This window comes from Topomyia yanbarensis, chromosome 3 (genome assembly GCF_030247195.1).
Source record: "Topomyia yanbarensis strain Yona2022 chromosome 3, ASM3024719v1, whole genome shotgun sequence".
NCBI classification, from domain to species: Eukaryota; Metazoa; Arthropoda; class Insecta; order Diptera; family Culicidae; genus Topomyia; species Topomyia yanbarensis.
This window is the reverse complement of record NC_080672.1, coordinates 94,668,782-94,693,351: the sequence shown is the minus strand read 5'-3', so window position 1 is coordinate 94,693,351 and position 24,570 is coordinate 94,668,782. Positions and strand designations below refer to the sequence as shown.

The window sequence follows — 24,570 nt, the reverse complement described above, 5'->3', positions numbered from 1 at the left end:
CGTAATTGAACACAACTATTTGTGTAATATCAGCTTAAAAATAACCGAAAATAGTAGTGTTTCTGTGTATTGGACCAGCTTTAGAAACACCCTTTTTTAAACATTTTATTCCAAATTTGAATGATAAAAATGTTACATTATACGGCAAGATCCGGCAAAGTTGCTGAAACAACATTACAAAACAGGATTCCGGCTATCCGAAAAACATTCAATCTCTTCCGATCTTTTCCGATCCACAAATTCCAAGCGATTTGAAAATATTGATATTTCCACTAATTTGAGGTACGCCAAAATGCTGTAGGGACAAATACTATGTTTGGCAAAATGTATATCTATGAATATGTGCACAGGTTTCCCTTTTATTCTCCCTTTTCTACTGACCAACTGTTCATGCGTCGGGAAAAACAAATGTATTCACAAAGATTACGTCGAAAATACTAGTATTCGGAAGGATCTAGAAAAATGGCCTCTGCACTGGTAGGTGGATAGATGCCAAATTGTCCCAAAAACTAGTTATTTTCTATTTTTAGTTCATATTAAGGCATAATAACAGCAATAGCCGCAATAAATAGTTTTGGCCAGGATTCGACCCCAGTTACTCCTCTGTGTAGCGTCAAAAATCAATTTCTGGTGCCTACTCTTCAAGACCATTCCGAAAATACCCATATTGTTGGGGTGCGGGCCATAAGGAATCTTCCAGACCCGTCTCTTCCATCTTTCCGAAAATCTTCCAAGTCTTTTGCATTCAAAAGAACTTAGAATATTTTTTGTAAAAACCGTGTTAATTGCGAAATCCGCGCAAAATAAAAACTGCCAAAGTTCTAAGTTCTTTGCATTCAAAAGGACTTAGAATTTTTTTCGAAAAAAAGACTGTCTTTTGCATTCAAAAGGACTTAGAATATTTTTGCAAAAACCGCGTTAATTGGAAAATCCGCGTAATAAAACCACATTAATTGGAAAATCAGCGTAAAAAACCGCGTTAATTGGAAAATCCGCGTAAGAAAAACCTCGTAAAAAACCGTGCAAAAAACCGCGTAAAAAACCTGGATGTACTAATGTTTCGAAATGAATAATTTAAATGAATTAAACATATTAAATACTTCAAATGAATTAAATTAGTTTGTTAAATTAATGAATTAAAATAAATAAACGCAGAAAATAATTTTTGATAATTTAATTAATTAAATGAATTGTGTTAATTAAATGATAAAAATTAATATTATAAATAAAATAAATTAAAGCAATAAGTCATAAAATCATCGAAATTAATAAAATGAATAAAATTAATAATACATATAAATACAATGGACATTATGAATGTAATGAACAAAACGAATTAAATGAATTAATTGGATGAATTGAATAAATAAACCACAAAGTAAAAGAAATAAACGAAGGAATAAAAGAGTGGAAATAATAATTTCAAATCAAATTAATAAAATAAATAAATCAAATTAGTTCGGTTAATTAATTGAAAAGCGAGAAAAGTTAAAAGTTAAAAGACAAATTAACAAAATAGATTAAATTGAGTCAAATTAACATTAAATAAAATGAATAAAAGAAATGATTGAACAGAATTAATAATATTTATAATACGTTGGAAAAGAATAAAATGTATGAACTGAAAAATAATGAAATGAATGAAATTAATAAATCAAATGTATAAAATAACTAATGAATTTCGTGCATTAGGTTAATTAATCGAACTAATAAATTATATTAATTAGATCAATTTAATGAATTACATTAAGTATAGGGGAGCCTGAGGCTGTTCGGACCTACCTAAGCAAATCGCCCTTTTAGGTGGATAACCTATGAAATATTTATTAGATAAACTCCTTAAGCAAAAAAATAAATTGTGTTACAAATTGGCGCATCGTGTATTTTCTTTGCTGTGGCGTGTGCAATAGTCAGCGTAGCCGCAAGCCGCTGAACGGTGGTTGATGGAATATCTCTGTTTTCACCCAAATAAAAATCATTCCATGAAATATTATAGTTTTCACTTCTATTTGTTACTTTAATCACAATTTTGCCATTATAATGATTTTTGTTTTGAGGATGACAAAAAAAATGAAACACGTTGTATCTCCTTTCTAAGAAAAACCGAAGAATTAGATTCAAGTGTCAGAATTATTGTTTTAGAATAGCCATTCCATGAATATGTACGACAGTCAGAAAGTCTTACGATTTTCTGATTAATCGAGCGGGTCCGAATTACACCCACGATCTTAAAAGGGCTAACGTCCGCTTATAATAAATAAAATGAATTAAAGTAATACAAAATTTAAATCCATAGAATTAAAAAAAATATAAATATTAACAAAATTATTATTATGAATGAAATGAATAAGAATAATAAAATTAATAAAACGAATCAAATGGGCGAAATGAATAAAATAAATGAAAAAAAGAAATGAATGAATTGATTGACGCGAATAAAATGAATAAAGCGAAAAAAATATAAAACGAATTAAACGAAACAAAATGGATTGCTTTTCCACCACTCATGTGCACCAAAAATAATATCGATCAATTCCTTCCTTCCACGCTCATTAACACATTAAATTGCATATTCTCTTATATACACTCACAATCTCATTCCAAACGTACAAACGCTCGTGTCCTTCGCGATAACACAAACCTGGTCACAAACACGAACATGTAGTTGCAATCATTCATACATACTTCCACCCGCGATCTCGCCAACGCTACAACACCCCGGAAATTAAATAAAAGTTTTAGCATCTATAATTTTACAAACACGGCCTCAAGCATTAACCCACCACTCCACAGTGGTCGCAATGGTACCAAAACGTGCGTTTAATTAATGGTGCTCTAGGAGTTGATTTTAGCGATTTGGTGTGTTAGAAACACTTTTTCAGAATGGAAGCCTCCTTCTTTTGATGTATACTGAATTGTGATTAATCCACCTAAAAGTGAGATAGAAAATTTATTTCCACTAACTTTTAAGATAGAGGCACGATGTCAATGACAAAGTTATAGTAAATTCTACTGCGAGAAAACTTGTTGAACATGCAAACTCTCCAAAATGTAATGGTGTTGAGATAAAGCACGTTGTTTGTGGGAGGCACCTAAAAAACCATTTTTTCATCATAACTTTTTTCTGAGATTTTTGCTATTCTTCAGATGTTTTATGAAGTTGTTGAAATTAAGAAATTTCAGATATTTGTCGAAGATGTCAACATTTTTTATTTCAAAACTTAAGAGTTATTAAAGTACTATAAGAAAAAATACTACTTACAACGGGCATCCACCGGCGTGTATACAAAAAATACTTTCCGGCAATGTATGTTTTGCATTTTGTAACAAAATAAGTACGACTTTTTCAGCATAAATTTTTTAGCGATTTTTTTTCTATGTGTCGAATATTCTAAAAAATCATTGAGAGTAATAAATACACATATAAATCGTGAACTTTGAGTATCTGTTATCTGAAACTATTCATAAATTAACAGGATTTGGAAAGTGAACACTAGAGACGTCTAAAAAGGTTTACTGTATTTTCATGAGTATGAACCATAGCAAAGAGTATTAGATATCATTTTCACGAAATGACTGTGTAGTCAGAGTTGCTACTTAGGATCCGACATGCCAGAAAATCTTTAGAAAAATATTTTAACCTATATATTACATCTCTGTCAAATTTTAACCCTCAAAAAGGCAAGGGGTCTCAGAGACTCGGCTAGTTACAGTTCCCTAGTTTCAATGAATTTGTAATTCGAAATACAAATGACCGAGCGTTTTCGGGCTTTCGATTCTCTCACTGGTAAAACGACGGCTCTTGGTTTCATTGGGTCCTTAAAGCGATGCTTTATGAAGTCACAATTTTCGCTTGTCTTTTTGAGGGTTAATTTCAAATATTTAATCATTCAATGCGTGCTTGCAAAAGAATTATTGACAATTCCGGCCACGTAATCGTTTCATGAAAACGGCATATAGGGTAGACGAGCCCTTATCCATCTCATTAGTCGGGATGTCACAATATTTTGTTGATAACTCGACATAGAGTGACTGGATTGCGCTTAAGTAAGTATCACTATCTTTCCTTCGTTCCTAAGAAACAGTACAGTTAGACTTTTTGAGCTAATGCGTTGAATAGAGATAGCAAATACTTCTCTAACTAATGAGTTCAAATGGGTGGGATGAATAGAGGAGCTAAGATGAATTAGGGCGCGGTAACCCTAATACTGTTTGTAATGGTTTTTATTCTTGTAAAGACAGCCAAAAATGTTTGCGCATTTTTTAGTTGATCACTTTTGTTGTTGTGCTAGTTTAGGAATAATTCGTAAGTTGGAGACTACAGAGCTGAGAGATTTGGATTCATATGTGTACTTTGACATTTCCAAAGATTTTTTAGAATATTCGTAGAATAAAATAACACATAGAAACAATTGCTATAAAAAGTTATGCTTAAAATGTCGTAATTATTTTGTTACAAAATGAAAAACATGCATTGCCGGCATGTATTTTTTATATACAGGCCGGTGGATGCCCGTTGTGAGTAGTACTTTTCACTGTCTTTCTCATAGAACCGAAATGTCTTCCACATATTTCCACATCTCTTAGTAATTGTCATTCAAAATAGCGGTATTTTTAACCCACTTTATTTAATAACTCTTAAGTTTTGAAATAAAAAATGTTGACGTCTTCGACATATATCTGCAATTTCTTAATTTCAACAACTTCATAGAACATTTGAAGAATTGCAAAAATCTCAGAAAAAAGTTATAATAAAAAAATGGTTTTTTGGGTGCCTCTCACAAACAACGTGCTTTATCTCAACACCATTACATTTTGGAGAGTTCGCATGTTCAACAAGTTTTCTCGCAGTAAAATTTACTATAACTTTGTCATTGACATCGTGCCTCTATCTTAAAAGTTAGTGGAAATAAATTTTCTATCTCACTTTTAGGTGGATTAATCACAATTCAGTATACATCAAAAGAAGGGGGCTTCCATTCTGAAAAAGTGTTTCTAACACACCAAATCGCTAAAATCAACTCCTAGAGCACCATTAATTAAACGCACGTTTTGGTACCATTGCGACCACTGTGCACTCGCGTGATCATGGTTCGTTCGCGTCCGATAGTCAATACCCTCGATCCTAGCAGCATCCATTCGCTTACATTCACTAGACAACACATTTCATGGTGACATGACCGAGAACTCTAGTGATATGGGAGAACTCTTCTAGTACCTGAACCGTAAACTGAAATTAAGCATTAGATTCACGGTCCACGCTATAATTCAAGAACACACGCCAATATACGAATGGCCGCACGGTTTTAAAATCGAATTTATCCATGCGAAGTTAGATACACGCTAGCAGACGCAACATACAAACGCTTAAGCTTCGTCCATGCACAACGACACCAGCGATCTCGCAAACATGAAAACACCCCGGTGATTAAGTGAACGTTTTAGTACTAATTATTTACAAACGCGGTCTCAAGCGGGAACCCACAAACGCTTGCATTCGCGCGATCATGAATTGGTTACATTTGGAAGTTCCTACCCTCGGCCCTAGTAGCATAGGGCAAATGCCTTCAGGTCGACCAAACAAAAAAAATGACGCTCATATTCACTAGACAACGGGAAATTTTAGTGATAACTCTGCTAGCGTCCATGCATTAAGCATCAGATTCACGGTCGGCACGCGATCGTTTAACCCTCAAAAAGGTAAGCTAAAATTGTGAGTTCAAGAAGCATCGCTTATAAGACCCAATGAAATCGAAAGCCTCTTTGAAGTTATTTTATCAGCGAGAGAATCGAAAGCCCGAAAACGCTCCATCATTTGTATTTCAAATTACAAGTCCATTGAAACTAAAGAACTGTAACTAGCATGGCCTCTGAGACCCCTTGCCTTTTTGAGGGTATGCGGCTGGCCAAATATGCGACTGGCCATCCGGTTATAAAACTGATCTTATTCACGCAAAATTACATACATGTTAGCACAAGCAACACCCACGTTAACATACAAACGTTCGAGCCCTTCGTGATCATCCACGCACACCTAAGCCCGCGATCTCGCGAACATGAAAACAGCCCGGTAACTAAGTGAACGTTTTTGCACTTATAAATGTCCAAACGCAGTTTAAAGAGTGAGTCTACAAACGCCTGTGTTGGCGCGATCATGAATCGGTTACGTCCGTCCCTACTCGGTCCTAGCAGCCCAAGTCTACACCTTCAGTTGGACCAATAAAATTAATGCTCATATCCACTAGACAACACGTTCCATGGCGACATGACCGGGAGCTCCAGTAATAGGGAAGAACTTACCCTCTTCTAACATCTGAGCCGTACACCGAAAACTAAATATCAGACTCACGATCCGCGCGTGATCATCTAAGAACACACGAGAATATGCGAATGGACACACGGTTATTAAATTGTATGTATACATGCGAAGTTACATGCATGGTAACACACGCGGCATTTAATCGCCCATACGATCGAACACTTTTACACACAAACGCTCGAGCTCCTCGCGACGATACACGCGATCGTGAAGTTTCTATGTCCTCATATCTGCACCGTACAATGAATATAACATTCAGAATCACGGTACGCTGCAAATTGGCATTAAGCAGCGTTTTAGTGGGTGACATTTCCCGTCTCGCCTGCAATTGTAGCGAGTGATTCTAACTGGGAGCCCTTGCGAGAACCTAGCTCTACAGCTCCAGTAAAACAACTCTCGAAAAAAAGAAAAAAAAATCAACTCAATGATAATGCCTGTTTTGCGTTATAACTTGAGCAATTGGAGTTATTCTTATTGCCTACTATTTATAGTTGGTTTGGCATTGATGGGATAACGCACGCTTACGCCCGCAATCTTGTAAACATATAAACGCCCAGATGATTAACTCATAGCCCTTTCGAATTTATTAACGCGGTATCAAGTGAGAACATATAAATGCTCGTTCTCGCGTGATCATCCGTCTCGTCGGCAATTGTAGGGAGTAATTCTCATAGCAATCCCTCCCGAGAATCCGGCTCTACTTGAACCCTTTAAAAAATAGATTTTATCCAGGATATAAACGTCTGGTCCCGTCCATCTCGAGGCTCGCTTTGATATTCGCCAACAGATCGTTCTGCCAACGGGCGCAGTTGGCTAAACAGAATACGGGAGCGTACCTTATGGGTGACAGACATTGATAGTTATAACAGTGGAATTTAAGACCCTACCCAATCAAATTATTTAGTCCGACGGCTTTTCTTCTTCCACCCAGATTATACCGATCACGCGGTACAGCTGCACAGTGGTCGGGAACCCCAAAAACGTGAACTTAATTCACTACAGGTCAAACCATCGAATATATTCACAGGGTGTCTTTGGACGAATTGTTCGTAAGAATATTCCCCACAACCTGATAAAAATTAAAATTAGGCATTAAGTTCACGTTTTTGACATTTCTGACCACTGTGAACCGGTCACTACCGGTATGTAGAAATGCGGTCGGAATTCAGGTTCCCAACAGTTGCTCCCGCTTTTAGCCCTCGAAAAACCTTTCGCTCTCCGTCTAGCGTGTCCGTCATCCCCAACCCTCATGAGGGCATTGCCAAAATGGCTGTAGCTGGCGGGGTGAGGTACTATCTGTAAGTAGAACATGGTTCCCAGAAACATTTTTCGCATCAAGATGCGTAATGTCAACCTCGTACATCCCAGTCACCATTAGCCGGTCTGCATACATGGAATAGAAAACATTGTATGTGTCTCCTTAGCTCATGCTTAGTATTTTTGTTTATTATGCATAAGCTAGGAGTTGAGCAATAGGAAACTGGTGATTGAAGATTTGAGTAGTACAAAACGGATAATAACTTTTGTTGGGCGGCAGTCCTTTCTAGAAATATTCCATTAACGATCGCGTATATTTATTTTACATGAGAAAATACGAGAATTTACTTTTAGATTTCACTACTCCGTCAGTCATGAAATTTAACTTTTTTTTATTTCTAAGTACATGTGTTCATTTGAAAGGAATTGATTATCCTGATAAGTTGCATATTTAGTAGATGGGACTTCAAAGTATACCTACAGTGCACCTTTCGTGTCTATATATTTTAGTACCTATTTTCGTAGTGATCCCAATTAAATCGTAATCAAGCTACAAGTTGTGCGGATATCATAAAAATCCGATGATGCCTTCCAGACATGGGATCAAATGCACTCCTTTCAAACTTTTGCTCCCGCACAGGCTGAAGCCAACAGCTCGTATTTCTTCTATCGAGAAAAATTACGACCCTTGCAGTTATCCATTCCACCAAACCGAATCGTTCCCTATAGCCAGCAAGCTGTTGGTAAAGCAAATCTATCCCCTCCCTGTATTAGTATGTACTACCATTGAACAAGTAAAATTATTACCTACCGTTAAAAGTTTCCATCTCTCTGCTTGTGCACTTCGACTATATCTACTACACGTTACGGTTGGTTTCTCATTAGCTAAAAAAACACACACAGATCTTTGTCATTGCTGCTCCACCGCGACCAGTCGGTATTCGTGTTTTTATTGTTGCATATTGAGTTGCAAAGTTTGTCCCCTGGTGTGAAGGTGTAAAGCATGCAACCTATCTTTGGAGTGACGTCGTATAATCCTCCCTGATAAGGAGGATCTCCTCGCTTCAGCTACCTGTTAAGCGAGGAAAGTGAAGAGGTCATATTCATTGAGTGAGTCACCAGGAACGTATGACCCTAGAAAAGCCGTGTGAAAACAAACGTGTGGACATACAGTCGGAGATGCAAATTGCGAGTTTCCATCTAGTATTGATTCTGTCAGCGTCTTTTCGAGTTTAGTTCAATTCTGTGGCTTAGGAGTAATTTGGACACCACCGAGAAGCACTAGTCCAGAACGCTGATTGAAATAGTTGATTAGTTTGATAGAGCGGAATGAACGAATAATACAATAAATAACAACGTACAAAGTGAGTGGACGTGACCACAGTGCTACAGTGCAGAAATGTGGAATCCTCGCCAATTGCTAGTATGGCATTTTTAGCCGAAGAATATAGCAGAGCTGGAGACGTCAGTGGTGAAAAGTTTTCGCAATACAGTGTGTGCGTTCTTTGCATTTAAAGTATAATAATTGTATGGTGAAATGGGTGAAATGTTGTGCTGTTGTTACCACTTCCTGCTGGAACTGGTGCCAAAACTTCACATTTTACTGAGTTGCTGTGATTGTGAGAGGTGCGTTGATTGGAATAAATAACCGAGTGAAATAGGGGGTAGCAACGGAATTTTGAAAGCTAGAAAACCTTGAACTTCAGATATAGTCGTCCCATGGAAACGTTCTGCGAAACTTCCGAAACGCGTTATTTTAAGGTGGGGAGAGAGATCGAATGTTCTTCGAAACGCTATCCTAGATTATGATCTAATAATTTAACGAGAATACGAAGGTACTGTAACCGGTGGGATGTACTTCAAAAAGAATCAAAATTTTAACTGCACTTACCGTCGGTAAATTACCGGTTTTATATAGAATTGCATTCGATTCGTTTTACTGAATACATTGCGCTGGCTCTTTCTGAGTCATTTTACATCGTGGAGATCAAAGTTTGGGTTTACCTGTCATAAATTCCTCTATTTTCAATTTTACTGCGTAGCTTGAATTCGTACTTGTCATGTGGTGTTTGTCACAATAAATATTCATCTCAACCCCTATACAAGATGTATCTTAGAAAAAATTTCACTAAAATGAAATCAAATAATAGCAAAGCTAATCAACCGAATTCATCCATTAAGACATCATACTTGAGAAACAGCTCATATTATTCAGTTTAAATCTTTCGCCTTTTTGTACCATAATTTTACGCAAACTATGCTGTAACCGTTGCTGCTGGTGCGATTTTCTCCCGTACTCGATTTATTGCAATATTTGTCCTTTCTGTCCATTTAGCACCTCCATTGGGTAATATTTTTACTTTTCGTGCACCTTTGAACCGTTTGAACGCGTGAAAGACACTGCTGCTAGTCGTAGAACTCGTTTTGTAGTGTGTTTTTACCGTAAATTATGAACACAAACGAGCAAAAGTAAGTTTTCGTTATATTCTTCAAATTGGTAAAAATAGGATATTAAGCGATGTTTTATCATGAAAATATCATTATTATGTACTCTTACAGTTAATATTTATGAGTTGCATGCGTTTTTTTTTCTATGTTTGCAATGTATAAATTGTAAATTGTGGATCAAGCGTTACTTCTCGACCTAGAAGAGTTAAAACACCATGTTTCAACTCTCCTCGATGATAAATTTATAGTCTTATGGTAACGTTATAATAACATTAACGTTCCTGAACTAATAATTATAATCAAGATTCTTTATTCACAGTTTATTAGTTCTGGGTCATTTAGAGCCATGGAATACGTATTTGTTCTATTTGTTTACTCCTATCAGCTTCTGAAGCTTGGAGCGAAATAACCATAATTCAAAATGAACCAAATACTACCGATATGGATACCAAATTACTTGTTTCCATAAACCCGTATCACTTGTAGTCATAAATAGTATCACTGGTCATATCAACCATTTTGATGAATGCGTAATGTACTAGAGGAAGTGGTTGGAAAATAATACATTACTAAATATATGAAAAATGGGTGTCAAATTTTTTGATTTCACAATTATAGTTAATAAGTAGTTAGGTAAAGTATCTTACTGTTATTACTGTTGGGATCAGTGCAGAAATTCCTGCATTTGAAACCAAAATCTAACATTAATTTTCAAAACAAGTGTCAGTTTATATATAAATATACACTGTGAAAAATACTGATAAGAACGCATGTCATTCTAAGGAATTATTTTAGTGTGAACGAATGAAAATCACGCAATTGTAGGATTTGATGCTTAAGAAAACGTTTTGATAATAATTTAAATAATTGGTTACTTGTTTCAACTCACGTTCGTTACTGTTTCAACTCACCTCAGCATGAGGAGAGTTTAAATAAAGACAAAAAATCAATATATCGATGCTTTGTTAATGATTTGTGCCAGTTATTCTGACGTAATTTGATAAAGCATACATAAAAGTAAGAAATTTAAAAATAACCAATCATCGAATGACAGTTTTTGTCGATTTATCTAATAAAAACAAAAAAATGTTTCAACCCTCCTCGGTCTCCCCTACTCTGCGTCACTCGTTCGAGCTTGAACCGCTCATATTTGCCAGTATTACCGTTCTCCCATCCATTCTTCTTCTGTGCCGTCGATGGATCAAAAGCCCTTGTCGTTATGTTTAATATTTTTATTACGCATAATAAACATGTCGTTTGCAATTTGGCATTTAACCCAATTATGGGAACGTGTCTGATAGGGAGAGTGGAGATGCCAACTTGCCTTTAACATTGCGCAGTAAATTTTTTCACATTGATCTGGGATATCTTTTATACTTTTTGTACGCTTGCTTTATACTGCAAACTTGAAATGATTATGTAAGTGTTAATAAGAAGCAATACTCCCGATGGCCGGATGTTCGAAGCTCAAATTGCTCGTTGTGAATTCTCGAAAATTTATCACGAGCGACTTCGTACATATTGCTAAAATCATATTGTCTATAGATGAATACACCTCTGTTATATTCAACGCAGCTTTATCCCTTTATGTAACGCCCCGCGAAAGAAAAATTATTAAAATGCCTATACGAATTGCATTCATATTTCTACTGGAGGTCGCACACCTGAAAACTGTGATATAAAATGAAAAGACAAAGAGCGTGAGTACTTAGTAAAATCACAATATCTACCAATGTATATCCTGATTAAACTCCCTACGTACTAACACCAATCCTATCCTGCGACACTTATAGATGATGCAGAGAATTCCTCGGTAATAATAATCACAAGTGTTGAACTAACATTCCTTCCCATCCCAAATGTGACCGGCATGAGCGTGGCCATCTACGTTATTGATCGTACTATAATCTTAGTCTCTTTAGGTTGCACCTTGAGTATAATGTATTACTCCCAAGTATCATACAATTGGTAGTTCAATATGCAATTTCAACAGGCTTTGATCAATCACGGAGTTTGTCAGCTTGTATATGACTATAGTCAAAGAAAATATAGACCAAAAGTTAGTGATGGATTTTGGATTCTTTGTTGATTCTAAACGAAACCAAATTCTCATATTTCTAAAGTTGTCACTTTTTGACTCATTCTAACCCTGTGTAGACTTAATACAAGTTTTCCAACCAAAACTTTTCGGATTATTTTAACTTCGTGAAAAAAAGTATTTCAAGTATAACATCATAAATACCATAAAAAACCAGTGTTTCAAATAAACCACACATTTCACACCAAGGAGTCTGTTTCCAAAGGAGCTGTGGAAACCAATCATTGTTATGCACGTTTCTGGGAGTGAGTAAAAAAATCAAAGCAATCCAAGTGGGTTTTGACTCTTTGGTTTTCACTCCTGGTTTTGGCTCCTCCTGTCCACTCCGGTTTGTGATTCTTGTTCTGTCGCCGCTTATAGACCGAATTTAATTTCAAGCTTTGCTAACAGGTCTTCAAGATTTCTATGTTTAATTTCTCAATTATCCCAGCAGAAAGTACAGGGTGCGCCAGCTGGATGTATCCTTTTACAACATTGAACAACTCCGCCATTTTTAGCCGTTTACAGAAGTAAACAAGTTTTTTTAGGATATTTTATGCCATTTATTATAAACCAGGTTTATTATTCAACGTCGATTAAATAGCCACCCCCATTTGATACACAAAAAGCAGTTCTTTTGCGGGCATTTTGCATGACATTGGACAGCACTTCGGGTTTAATCGCAGCAATATCAGCTCGTATATTAGCTTTGAATTCATCAAGGTACTTAGGATTGCTAGAATACACTTTACTTTTCAAGTAACCCCACAGAAAAAAGTCTGGCATCGTATCCGGAGAACGAGGAGGCCATTCCAAACACTATTTTTTGAGACAACGCGTCCTGGTAATTTGCTCTGCGAGAACTTGCGCAAGATTGCGGTGTGGCAAGGTGCCCCGTCTTGTTGAAAATAGAAGTTTTCAGACCTTTCTATTGCATTTGTGGACAGACAAAGTGCGCGAAAATCCAACGGTAGCGTGCGTTGTCGATGGTCTCTCCCTCTTTGGAAAAAATAAGGACCGATGATTCTTTTGGAGCACACTCCGGCCAAAACAGTTACTTTCTGCTCGTGCAGTGGTGTTTGATGTATAACGTGTGGGTTCTGTGTCCCCCAAATTCGACAATTTTGTTTATTTACTCCGCCGGAAAGGGTGAAGTTTTCACTACTGAACGATCGTTTTCAATGTAAAGCGCTACGATTTCAGCGCGTTCTTTTGACGTAAAACGACTTATAGCTAAAATAGCACTAAATGACCTTCGAGGTCTATCGAAAAGAAGCTTTCGCCATGATCTGTTTTGCTTTTGCGCCTGATAAAATGAAAATTGAAAATCTAAATTGAGCTCGGGCATAAAAACTGCATGCTGCAATTATAATCTAGCAACCTGTTTTCACTCCTTGGCGGGTTTCACTCCTCAGGAGCCAAAAAAACCATGAGTGATGAAATCATGGATTTTAATGTTTTGTCAAACTATGGCTTTTTCAACGCATGCTGACTGGAGTGATTTTTGAAACACTGTAAAAAACACATTAGTCCTCGGTCGACTACTCGAATTTGTTATCAGATATCACTAGCGAATATTCATGTGTGATCAATTTCTAACATAGAATCAATTTAGGCGAATAATATAATGTAATAATAGGGTAACTGCTCCCTAATTCATCTTAGCACCTCTATTCATCTCACCCATTTGAACACATTAGTTAGAGCGGTATCTGCTATCTCTATTCAACGCATTAGCTCAAATGGTAGGATGAATAAGGGTACGTTGTGCTCGACTTTTCGCTTCGCTCAAACGCGAGTATTTTACATTTCCCAGGAAAAATTTTAAACTGTGCTGCTTCTTAGGAACGAAGCAAAGATGCTGATACCTATTTAAGCGCAATCCATTAACTCTAAGTCGAGTTATCATCGAAATAGTGTGATATCCTGACTAATGAGATGAATAAGGGCTCGTCTACCCTACTGATATTATCCCATGCACGCACATCTGGACAATAATTACTTTCTGGTGTGGATGTAGAATCCAGACTAAGAGTAGAAATAATACTTTTTCTGAGCTGTTCATTTTATATTCACATAGTTCACTGGTAGTGATATTCTAAGAGTAAAGTTAATATTACTTTTAAATTTCCAGCACATAGCCGGTGGTTGAGTGGTAAGCGTGACCGTCACTTATTCCAGTTGGTCTGGGTTCAATCCCAGCCGAGGTCGTTGAGATTTTTCTGAGGTAATAAAATCTGTGGTCACGTCATCCTTCGGAAGGGAAGTAAAGCCGGTTGGCCCCCGGTCCATGAGTTGATGGATCGATATCTAGTCCAGATAGTGGAGTGAGTCACCTTTCTGGCGTCGGTAAAGAAGATGTATAATCCAACTTCTATACGTACTAACAAATATCTCCTCCTCCCATGATACTTATGGGATTTTCGATTGATTGACACCGGTGTAGTGGATTGCACTGGTTTTGCACTTTCTAGCAGAAGTGTCAATAGAACATACCCAGTGGTCTGCACTTCTGCTAGAAAGTGCAAAAATGGTGCAGTTTCAGTGCACTCCACTACACCGGTGTCAATCAATCGAAAACCCCATTATGGAGTGCGCAGTAGTATATACGGTCTCCAGCAAAAGCATGTATCGGACTAACATTGCCTTCCCTTTCCTTCCGCAATCTGCGTTCAGGCCTAGCCGGCGCCGGTATTGATCGATAAACACTTAGGATTACCAGGAGCTGCACATTGAAAGATGTTTCGCTATTCCCATGCATAATTATCTGCTGATTCCCTGTGTAACTTCAGCTAGTCCAGATCGATAACGGAGTAGCAGTCAGGGGTGGTCGCACAAGCTCAAGCTCAGTCTTTTAAATTTCCAGCACATTTCTATTTCCCATTTGAAACGTTAAATTTCGAGTAATACACAAATAGTCAATTCTGCTAGGCTTTTGCAACATGACATTAAAGTCAATATTTATAAATTTAGCACTGGCATGTAAGAATCTGTCCTTGGTGGGTACATAGCGTTGTTTGTATAATTGTAGTTCCGTGTCTTTTGAGTTTTAGAATCAAGCAGGAAGACCTATTCTTTCGACACGGATCCTCACTACAAATACACCATTACGAATACCGTTGCGTTACGTTAGGTATGGAAATTGGTATCGGTAAACCTACATTTTGGAATTTCCATTTCTAAAACACAAGGTTTCCCCTTAAAGTGCAAAAAACTTTTAGGATGCATGGTCCAAGAAGAGCTGTACCACTTTGCCAAAGCTTCTGGAATAATAATGAAAAATATTAGTTGGTTCGATGGCTCAAATTGAATACCAAATACTTTTTTTTTGTCGCTGTACCAAGAGAAATCTGGTTTCAGACTAAAATAACCTTGAAATATTCTTTGAGATGGTATGTCCGATAAATTATTCGAGGGTATTTGTATTAGAAGATATGAAGAGTTTAATTACTATGACCCAGAGTACTCATGGTAGAGCAAAGAGGTGAAAGAAGAAAGTTTAGAAAAAGGTAAAATAGGGTCACATGAGCAAGCATACAATTTCCTGAAAAGTTAAACGTTTGTCTTCCACATACGCTACACAGAATTGCAAAGAATCGTGCTTGAAATACTGTGCTGTGACATGATTTTTACTAGTGCTGTCTAATAAACGATGAAACACATTTTTTTGAGAAACTCAGTTTTGTAAATCTCACCATTCATGGCGACTTTGGTTGCGAATGGTTCACTACGTCTGTTACAAGGACGTATGGCCTGCCAAATCAGGTACTTGGAGACGAATTTCTTCCGTTAGAAATGGTCATCCACAGCAAACTTGTCCTTACCCGTGAAATATGCCTGTCCCTGCAACTGCTTGACATTCATCAATGGCGAGAAGCACCGTTTCGGGAACACTGTGGTGTTCCTCTCGAATGGAAAGTTCTGCACCTTGTACATTTTCAATCAGGATCGCATCTTGGCCCTCCGGACAAAATTTTACAAACCATCAAGTTCGCTGATCAACTTCGAATTCCACTTGAACTGCACAATCAGCACTCTGTCCTTTCTTTTTTGAAACAGAATACTACTAACAATTCAATATAGAGGCCCCGTTTCAAAAAATTTCTGCCAGAATTTTACCCGAGCTTTTGAACATGAATATCGGCTGTTGTACTGGATGAAAACATTAGATTTTTGGGCTACCTGAATGAAAACATGCACAACAATTTTGTAACTAATTCCATAAATGTACATGAATAAAAATAACAAAAATAATGGATTTTGTGACTGTAATTATTATCTGCACTACGATTGGCCCGTACAATTCGACTACAATCGAGCCAGACTAGCTCCAACTCTTTGACGATGGAAGTCAACTGTTTTTGTTCGATGGCGGGCCCCTTTGGCTTCGATTGTAAACTGATCCAAGTACAAAACCGAGGGTCGTATGAGAGTGCGACATCATTCGTGTGTGTTACACTCGTGTTGACTGCACCTGCACGTCCTGTTGGTCGAATCCATCGTTTGCTGAGAAAGGGTCATTACCTGGCAGCAGTGATGGAATATCTTGCCGCCATAGTACTGGAGCTGGCAGTAAACGCTGCCCGTGATAAAAGGAAGTCCAGGATAACCCCCGGTCATCCGCAGCTGGCCATTTGAAAGGAAGAAGAGCTGAACAAAATGCTCTCAGGAGTGATTATGTACCAAGACGGTGTGTTGCCTGATATTTAGGTCATTCTACTGCCAAAGAAGACCGAAAAGAAGGCGCCGAAGGGCGACCATTGCTTTTGCATGAAGAGTTTTGATTTGATATTCCTTCTCTCTCCTTCTCTCCGCTCTCCTAGATTTGTTAGTTTGACGGTTTTGCAAACATCATCAAGCATATTTCATGCATCAGTGCTAAAGAACCTCTGAGAGACAATTGTTTTAAGATTGTTATTGCATTACGCCTCGATAGTGGTGCATCGAGGAGACCGAGAGGCTCATGGACCTTTTTTGTTTTGTGTTTTTTCATACGAATTCAAGTTTGATGTACGCGGGTGCTCCCGATGGAGTTGAGAAATCTGCAGTTCCACGTTTCAAGTTTCCAATCGCTAGTCCCTTTTCGTCGCAGTGGTCGTCGCCATTGCTATCGGTTCGCATTCTTGTTGACTTTTCGCTGCAATTGGTTTTTTTACGGCTGGCTCGCAGGGCCTGACACCAACACCAACCCCCTAACTTTACGGAGAACCATAGCGTACAGTTGAGCTTAGAGTCCTTCACTGGCACTCGGACGATGATCAGCCGCCCCTAACATGGGGAACAGACGTTGTTTTGAGGCGCTCCTTTTGGAGATCAGACGCTCAGGCTTGCAGCAGCAACCCTCAGGCTTGCAGCAGCAACCCCCCCCCCCCCCCCTTCCCTATCAGCCTACGACCAAAATTCCCACCGGGGTTGGTTACCCGATCTTCCCTAAGGTTGCTCGTAGTTCCCGGCCAGCACCACGGGAAGGTAGGGATAGGAGTTGCTGGGAAGAGGCTCTGTTTTACGCATTACCTAGCCTTTACCGAGCCACACGGTTTTAAAATCGCATCTATCTAGAAGTTACATACACGCTAGCAGACGCGAAAAAAACACGTTAACATACAAACGCCAAACGAGTTTTGTCCACGCACAACTAAGTCCGCGATATCACAAACATGAAAACACCCTGGTGATTGAGTAAACGTTTTAACACTTATAAACTCATTAACGCGGTCACATGTGTTCGCGCGGTCATAATTCGGTCACGTACGAAAGTTTTTTAATCTCTGCGCTAGTAGCATTAGTCAATGACTTCAGTTGGACCAATCGTAAAATGACATATTTACTAAACAACACGTTCCATGACGACATGACCGGGAACTTTAGTGATATGGGAAGTCTTACTCTCTTTTAGTATTCAGCACGTTAACATACAATCGTATAAGTCCTTCGCGATCATACACGCACATCAAAGCCTTCGACACAGAATCATTCAGCATCACGACCCGCTGTAATTGGCCTTAATCAGTGTTTTAGTGGGTGTCATTTCCCGTCTCGTCTGCAATTGTAGTGGGTGATTCTGAAGGGGAGCCTTTCCGAGGGCATAGTTCACCAGCTCCAGTAGGACAACTCTCGAAAAAAAAAGAAATTAACAAAAGAGTCGAAATAAACACTATACAGTAAAGACCCGCTTTTATCATCCCCTTGGTGAATTTTAGGCTGATAATTTTTTTTACATATTTCGTATCTTTAGGAAAATATGCTCGAGAAAGGATTTACTCGAAATCAACTTGGTTCGTCTGCTAGAGCCCATCAAACTACCAGCTATCAATGTTTATAACAGGCTGACAAAATCGGGTCAGCAAGCTGATAAAATCGGGGGTAGGCAAAATCTGAGGCTGATAAAATCGGATTCTGACAAAATCGGGTCTTTACTGTATTACGAATAATACCGACAGCGAAGTAAGATGGACTTGTTTTGTCATGTTTTTGATGAGTGCCAACAAGGCAGCGAGCACAAAAGGGATACCGTGATAAACTCACTAACTAATTCTCCAGCGGATAAACAAACGGAGAAAAAGTGCTTTTTTATTTATCCGTAGAAGTTGTGTGAGTGCAAATAACTTTTCATGTGAAAATGTGAGTATTTATTGTCGAAGTATTTGATTATCCGGCCTCATTTACTCTTATGAGGGATACATGCAATGCCTGCCTGTCCTATTCCCCTACAAACGATTTATGTCCTACGTCAAAAGTTTTCAATATCATGATTATGGATAAGACTATTGGGGTTTTCGATTGATTGACACCGGTGTAGTGGAGTGCACTGAAACTGCACCGTTTTTGCACTTTCTAGAAGAAGTGCAGAAAAATGGGTATGTTCCATTGACACTTCTGCTAGAAAGTACAAAACCAGTGCAATCCACTACATCGGTGTCAATCAATCGAAAATCCCATATATTTCAAGCAGCTTCTGTGTAAAATAAAATGCAGTTACATATAAAGGTAGACATCCCAACTTTCAATTTCTGATGACCCTGAGATTGTCTGGTGTATACGATTGCACTAGATTGAAAATTCTTGTACCATACCAACCACAAAAACCACATGAATTTGCTACCAACCTCAGTTCCCCTCTGCTGTTTCCCCTGTACTCAGCAATAATTTTGCTCAACTCGTTATAAACAGCGTACGTTATTTACTGTTACTTGCTAAATTTCGGTTGCCTTTCGGCAAACATGTGGGCGTTGATCAGTATTTACCACCCCACGATCGCAGTTATCACGAATTTCGTGTTATCTTCTTGTTATTCGTAGTATCCAGCGATTGTCCCACCCCGATGATGTTATGATAAAATCGAAACATTACTGTAACAAGTTTCTACCAACCGAGTCGCAGTGCATCCCTATAGGTCATTTGTATCGATCGCAATGGTTGATTGGTCAGTGCATGTCCAGGTGACTGTATTTTGTCACTCAGGCAGCAGCATATCCAATCGGCTAATGAGAGGATTTCCCTTCGGTGCTCTCGGTGTTTGCCTTTCATCGCCTGTCTTCTCTGTTCGGTATCATCTCTGCCTCGTCTGATTTGTTTTGCAAATGCAACACAAGTCTGTTTGGGCATGTCCCGTTGTGTACCTGCGCACACTGCATTTGGGATGGTCAACTTTAGTAAAAATTTTCCTCAGTGTGGAAACAGTTGGTCGTGAGTTCAGTTGGTTGAACTGAAAAGCTTTTTTTCATCTAATTTTTGCGATCAGAACGCAATTGAAACGAAGGTTATTTCGGGAACATCAGAAGAAACCATCTAAAGTTTGTGTCTGGCGAAAATGAACATCCTTATCACCGGTTCATGAGTGTATGGCATAAGTGAGCCAAACAGCAGATGTACGTTAAATGTGGCTAAATTTATCGCTCACAGAATGAGATACACATGATTTATGACTATTTTTCTCAGCTAAGATAACAACACGCGCGACCTTCAACCAAAATGTATTGTGGAATCTTTAAAAAAAAAGCATTGATTATAAACATTATTTTTACGTTTATTTAATCAATATTTGCTACTGCATCCCGCAGTTTCATTGATTTGTATCGCTTGTTCTTGTCCGTCCACAGTAATTCAGCCCAACCGACGTCCTCTGTGAACAGCCAAGAGTCACAGCAGCCTGGTTCACGCACTGCAGCGAATCCCAACATCAACAGCAACCGACTCCGACGGTTGCGTTCCGCTAGTCAATCGACCTCGACGTCCAATTTAAACAGCATCAACAACAACAATAACAGCAACAGCAGCTCGACTAGTGCAAACACTATCAACAACAACAGCCGACATCCGAACCGAAACGCCTTCCCGGCACATCGGTCTTCCGGAGTAACCGGCGTCAATACTGCAGCAAACACGGGTGGACTACTTTCAAGAGTGTTCGACAATAGTAGTAGTGCAACGTCACCGACGACGACGGCCGGAAGTAACAGTAACCGTGGTTCACCGGGTGAGAAGAAGTCCCTCACCAGCACCACCATCAACAGTAGCAGCAAAAACGATGACAAAATGGATGAGAGAAGGCAATCGCAACCGAAAACTCCCACCAAAACACAACCGGCGCATCGAGAATCTACTCCGGTCGGCAGGAAGAAGGGTGTGGTGGAATACCCCCACCACCCGAACGCCAGTGTCGATCACGATAGTGAACGGAAACCGCAGGAGTCGCCCAAGAAGCAACAGCAGCATAATCAAAAGACACCTCCCGACTCGGAGCAGAGCACACCGCCGATGGAGAAAGCGAACCTATCTGATCTGGAACCGAAGCCTCGCACTAAGGCACTAACCAACGACTCCGGCATAGAGGGTGAACATCAGCACCTCCCGGATGAGGAACCCGAGGAGACACATAAAGGGACGATGATGGTAGAGCGGCGACGATTGAAGTAAGTATTATAGGTATATTCGACTTAGCCCATTTTCTTTAATCAAAACACTTCTAACTTCCAGCTCCGCTGCTGATATCTGCTCCCCGGACGGACCGGTCAACTCGCGCCATTACTTGGACTCATCCGAGTCCGATGGTTCGCTGGGACGTACCAATCTGCGTTTTATTCGTAAAAGTTTGGAAAACACGCTGGCGGTTGCGTACTCGAAAAATTTTATCGACAACGATACCATTGAGACGGAATATCCGCGCAACTTGGACGATAACATCGAGATACTCAGCCGAGAAGCGGAAAATCTAGCCCTACAGTTCAAACCTTCCGAGGAGAAGCTGGTTCAGTATGGGCCGATTTTCGATTTGGAAAAATTCGAAGAGCAGCGCAAGCAGCAGAAGAAGGAAGATGACGAGGATGAAGCGATTGGAATTTCACCCTGTGGAAGATTCTTAAAATATGACAAAGAGGTTGGCCGGGGTTCGTTCAAGACTGTCTACCGGGGACTGGATACCCAAATCGGAGTGGCTGTCGCCTGGTGCGAGTTGCTGGTAAGTTTCTGCTTGCCCCCGTGGTAGTGATTGAGCGTTTGATAAATTTGGAATTTTTTTATCAGGACAAAAAGGTCAATCGAGTGGAACGAGCTCGGTTTCGCGAGGAAGCCGAAATGTTGAAAAAACTACAGCATCCCAACATTGTGAGGTTTTACAATTACTGGGAGTCGCCACCAACGGCCGGGAACAAGAAGAAGAATATTGTTCTGGTTACGGAACTGATGCTGTCTGGTACACTGAAATCGTGAGTATTTTTTCATCTTTTTTGTTAGTTTCTTTGTAAACAGCTGTCATTGTTTTTTTTCGCAAGATATTTACGCCGCTTCAAAAAGATCAATCCGAAAGTGCTCAAGTCCTGGTGTCGCCAGATTCTAAAAGGTCTTCACTTTCTACATTCGCGTGCACCGCCCATTATCCATCGTGATTTGAAATGTGATAATATATTTATAACCGGAACCACAGGGAGTGTCAAAATCGGGGATCTCGGGTTGGCAACATTGAAAAATCGAAGTTTTGCCAAATCAGTTATCGGCACACCGGAGTTCATGGCACCGGAGATGTACGAGGAGCACTACGATGAGGCGGTTGATGTGTATGCCTTCGGTATGTGCATGCTAGAGATGGCCACTAGCGAGTACCCGTACAACGAGTGCAATACGCCGGCTCAGATTTATAAGAAAGTGACTTCCGGCATCAAGCCAGCTAGTTTGGAAAAGGTTGAAAATCCGGAGGTGCGAGAAATTATAGAACGTTGTATTCATGACAAGAAGGAGGGCAGACCGACGTGCAAGGAACTGTTGAATTGTGAGTTCTTCTGTGAGGATATTGGTGTACGGTTGGAGCCTATTTCGAAGGAAAACTTTATTGCTAATCCGGAAAGCACTAAGATGGAGTTCAGGCTACGCATCCTAGATCCGAAGAAACGTGTGAATAAACACAAGGAAAATGAAGCGATTCAGTTCGACTTCGATACAAGGATGGACGATGCAGATGAGATTGCGAGTGATATGTATAAGAGTGGAATTTTGATGGAAGACGATTCAAAAACGGTGGCAAAGATTCTGAAGGTGCAGATTCAGACGATGCTGAAGGAAAAGGAGGAAAGGGCAAGGCAGGTGCAGCTGGAGAAAGAGACTGAGGCATTGCAGAAGCAAGCCATGCTAGCACAACAGATTTATGCTAATCAACAGAGTCAAATAGAATGCGATGCTCAACCGTTGGAGTTGCATGTTCCACAGATGGTGGGTCAAGGAATAGCAATTCCACAGCAACAGCAGCAGCAGACTTTCTATCAACCTGCGTCTTTGCCGACTGCGCAGGCACAACAGATAATCTATCAGCAGCAAATGTCTGCACCGGTTGGAAATGATCAACTGATTCAAAACTATCAGAACCAAGCTGGTCAGTACATCAACCAGCAACCGCAGATGGTCCAACAGCCACAGTTCCTAAACCAAATGCCTCAGATGACCCAGCAAATGCAGCAGATCCCTTGCAGTATACCTCAACAGACTCAAGTCATTCAACAGCAGGTCGTTGCCCAAGCTGCCCAGCATCAGCATCCGCAGCAAGTATTCATTGATCCCCAACAACAGCAGCAACAGTATCTTCAGCAAATGCAACAACAACAAGCCTTGATTCATCAAATGCAGCAGCAACAACAGCAACAGCAGCAAATCCCTCTTCAACAGAGTAACGTGCAGTACATGAACCAAATTTCCCAGCAACAACAACAGGTAATCCAGCAACAGATGATCCAACAGCAATTGCTACAACAACAACAGCTACAGCAACATCAGCAGATGCAACAAGCAAACATCCAAGATCAGTTTCCCACTTTAGAACAGCAACTTCAAGCAGTTCTACCTATCCAACATCATCCCCAGCAACAGCAGCAGCAGCAACAACAACCACAACAACAGCAGGTACCCCAACAATCACAATCCCAATCGCAACTCATTCAAAATCAACAACACTTTCAACCACAGCCTCAGATGGTTCATGGCCAAACCCTTCAGACTGCTCAACTACAACAACATCAGATGCTCATTCAACAACATATCCAAGAACATATGCAACTGCATCAAAGTTCACCCGGTCCAATAAACATGATTCCCAATGGAGCCCAAATGGTAATTAATCACCAACAAATTCCTCAATCACAGCCACAGCCTCAGCAACCTCAGCCGCAGCAAATCCAACATCAGCAAGCTCAAACTCAACAAATACAGCATCAGCAACCCCAGTCCCAGCAAACACAACCCCAACAACAGTATGTTGCTCAACAGATGATCAATCACGTCCCACAGCAAGTTCCGGTCCAGCAACAAATCCCTCAGCCGCATCAAATTCCGGTCCAGCAACAGATTTCTCAGCCGCAGCAAATTCAGCAAATTCAACAACAACAGCAGCAACAACAACAACAGCAGCAACAACAACAACAGCTACAACATCAGCAACAGATCCAACAACAGCAAATTCAACATCAACAACAAATTCAGCAACAGATACTTCAGCAGCAACAACAACAACAACAACTTCCATCAAAACCAGTTGAACCACAGATCCCGGACCTAATTCGCACAGACTCCCTACCGAACACCGCTGCCGATGTAGTCCAACAACCACAGTCTATTGTTCAAAATCCAGCCCCAGCTCCTGTTCCAACACCGGCCTCAATGGGAGCACCAACCCCCAGTCATACGCCTCAACCCCAGTCACAACCACAGCAACAGCACCAACCTACCAATCCGGAAACATCCGGCATTCCGCCCCAGCAAGCAGCCATCCCGAAACGTCTAACGAACGAAGGGAGCAAAAAGCGCCGAAATTATCGTTCCACCGAACGTAACCCCAAGCTGCAGGTGCTCGGCTTCGAGAACAATATTGTCGAGTGTGAGATGGAGAACCGACCGAAAACGATCACGTTCAAGTTTGATGCAAACAATGTCAACCCGGTTGAGGTGGCACAAGATTTGGTAGGTTCTTCTCGCAGTCATAATCGTAGTG

General features: G+C 39.7%; 1 protein-coding gene across 11 annotated transcripts in view; it reads left to right on the top strand.

The window, feature by feature from the left end:
* Window positions 1–24,570, top strand: part of LOC131689490 (uncharacterized) — a 141,193-nt gene that overhangs the window by 82,803 nt on the left and 33,820 nt on the right. For 7 of the 11 annotated variants that reach the window (XM_058974602.1, XM_058974608.1, XM_058974607.1 and 4 more), the window contains 4 exons: window positions 20,201–21,013; window positions 21,078–21,558; window positions 21,624–21,805; window positions 21,872–24,539. In XM_058974602.1, the coding sequence (XP_058830585.1) occupies window positions 20,201–21,013; window positions 21,078–21,558; window positions 21,624–21,805; window positions 21,872–24,539 (4,144 nt within the window). Of the gene's footprint in view, window positions 1–8,578; window positions 9,203–20,200; window positions 21,014–21,077; window positions 21,559–21,623; window positions 21,806–21,871; window positions 24,540–24,570 lie in introns of those variants that run through there. The other 4 variants (XM_058974609.1, XM_058974600.1, XM_058974611.1 and 1 more) reach the window with 3 other exon arrangements.